The sequence below is a fragment of the Diaphorina citri genome, unplaced genomic scaffold (genome assembly GCF_000475195.1).
Source record: "Diaphorina citri unplaced genomic scaffold, Diaci psyllid genome assembly version 1.1 scaffold12778, whole genome shotgun sequence".
Taxonomy (NCBI): Eukaryota; Metazoa; Arthropoda; class Insecta; order Hemiptera; family Psyllidae; genus Diaphorina; species Diaphorina citri.
Window position 1 is genome coordinate 1 of NW_007390148.1, and position 1,434 is coordinate 1,434.

The 1,434-nt window shown below is 39.5% G+C and overlaps 1 protein-coding gene across 1 annotated transcript; it reads left to right on the forward strand.

Moving 5' to 3' along the window:
• Positions 1 to 7: 7 nt before the first annotated feature.
• LOC113473025 lies at positions 8 to 1,081 on the forward strand (the record flags this gene model as incomplete). The annotated part of the gene is made up of 3 exons (XM_026832793.1): positions 8 to 217; positions 774 to 927; positions 1,013 to 1,081. Coding segments are annotated over exons 1-3 (319 nt in total), but the record flags the coding sequence as incomplete, so codon positions are not given.
• Between the last annotated feature and the right edge of the window lie 353 nt (positions 1,082 to 1,434).

The window sequence follows — 1,434 nt, forward strand, 5'->3', positions numbered from 1 at the left end:
TCAGGTGAAGAACGTAGAGCGCCGACTCAAAGATCTCAAGAAGCGTGCCCAGAGGAGGAGTCAAACCGTGGACTCTACTCTGGAGGAATTGAACCTGGTCCGTAACGAATTTGCCACTGAAATGAAATCTATCGAGAGTATGAAGTCTATCCTGAATGAACCTCCTCCAATGAGTGAAGATCCTAATGACATGGCCGAGTATCTGCAAAGTCTGCAGGTAGGTTTTCTTTCTTTCTTTTTTCTTAAAGAGGTTTGATAGGGGGAACTCTAACTACTAAGGTCTTATGGTCCCGAAATCGAAGAGAGAAGGAAGCGAAAAGAAACATCCGATCAGGATAAAATCCGCCACTGGCGGGAATCGAACCCGCGGCCTAGCGCTTACGAGGCAAACGCGCTAACTAGGCTGGCGTGCAGGCGAGTGAAGTAACATTTGAGAAAATTGTCCCATTTAGTCTCCCAGTTAAATTAAATTTCTCTATCGTATGACATATTTTTACAAATAATAAAAACAAACATGGTGTCAGCATAGGTATAACAGTAACTATCCCTACTTTCTTAGGGCTCTCTAATTTTGTTCCTCTAAGACAAAAACAGAGTGAAGCTGAGAGCAAAGATCATAACTTTTTATTCTCAGTTCTATGTCACCGCTTTCACTCTAATTTTAGCCCAAGTTGGTTCCTCCCAGAAAGTTCGTTCTATATTATTTTATCGTATACTTTGTGTTATTGTTAAATATAAATTAAACTATTTCCATTCAATTCTACTTTTCCCAGGGTCTTCATAAGGAGGCTGACAACAAGAAGGTTCTCATTGATAGTTTCAACAAGAGAATCATTGGTATGACTGAGCTGGAGTCAGAGGAAGTCAAAGAGTTGATACAAGTTGGTGTGCATGGATTACAAGTTGAACTCAATGCTCTACTGCAGAGTAAGTATAATTAATGTTTGAAACAAGAAGGTTCTCATCGATAGTTTCTACAAGAGAATCATTGGTATAACTGAGCTGGAGTCAGAGGAAGTCAAAGACTTGATACAAGTTGGTGTTCATGGGTTACAAGTTGAACTCAAAGCTCTACTGCAGAGTAAGTATAATTAATGTTTGAAACAAGAAGGTTCTCATTGATAGTTTCAACAAGAGAATCATTGGTATGACTGAGCTGGAGTCAGAGGAAGTCAAAGACTTGATACAAGTTGGTGTTCATGGGTTACAAGTTGAACTCAATGCTCTACTGCAGAGTAAGTATAATTAATGTTTGAAACAAGAAGGTTCTCATCGATAGTTTCCACAAGAGAATCATTGGTATAACTGAGCTGGAGTCAGAGGAAGTCAAAGACTTGATACAAGTTGGTGTGTATGGATTACAAGTTGAACTTAATGCTTTACTGCAGAGTAAGTATGGTGTACCTTTTACCAGCACTACCTCGCCTCCTACAA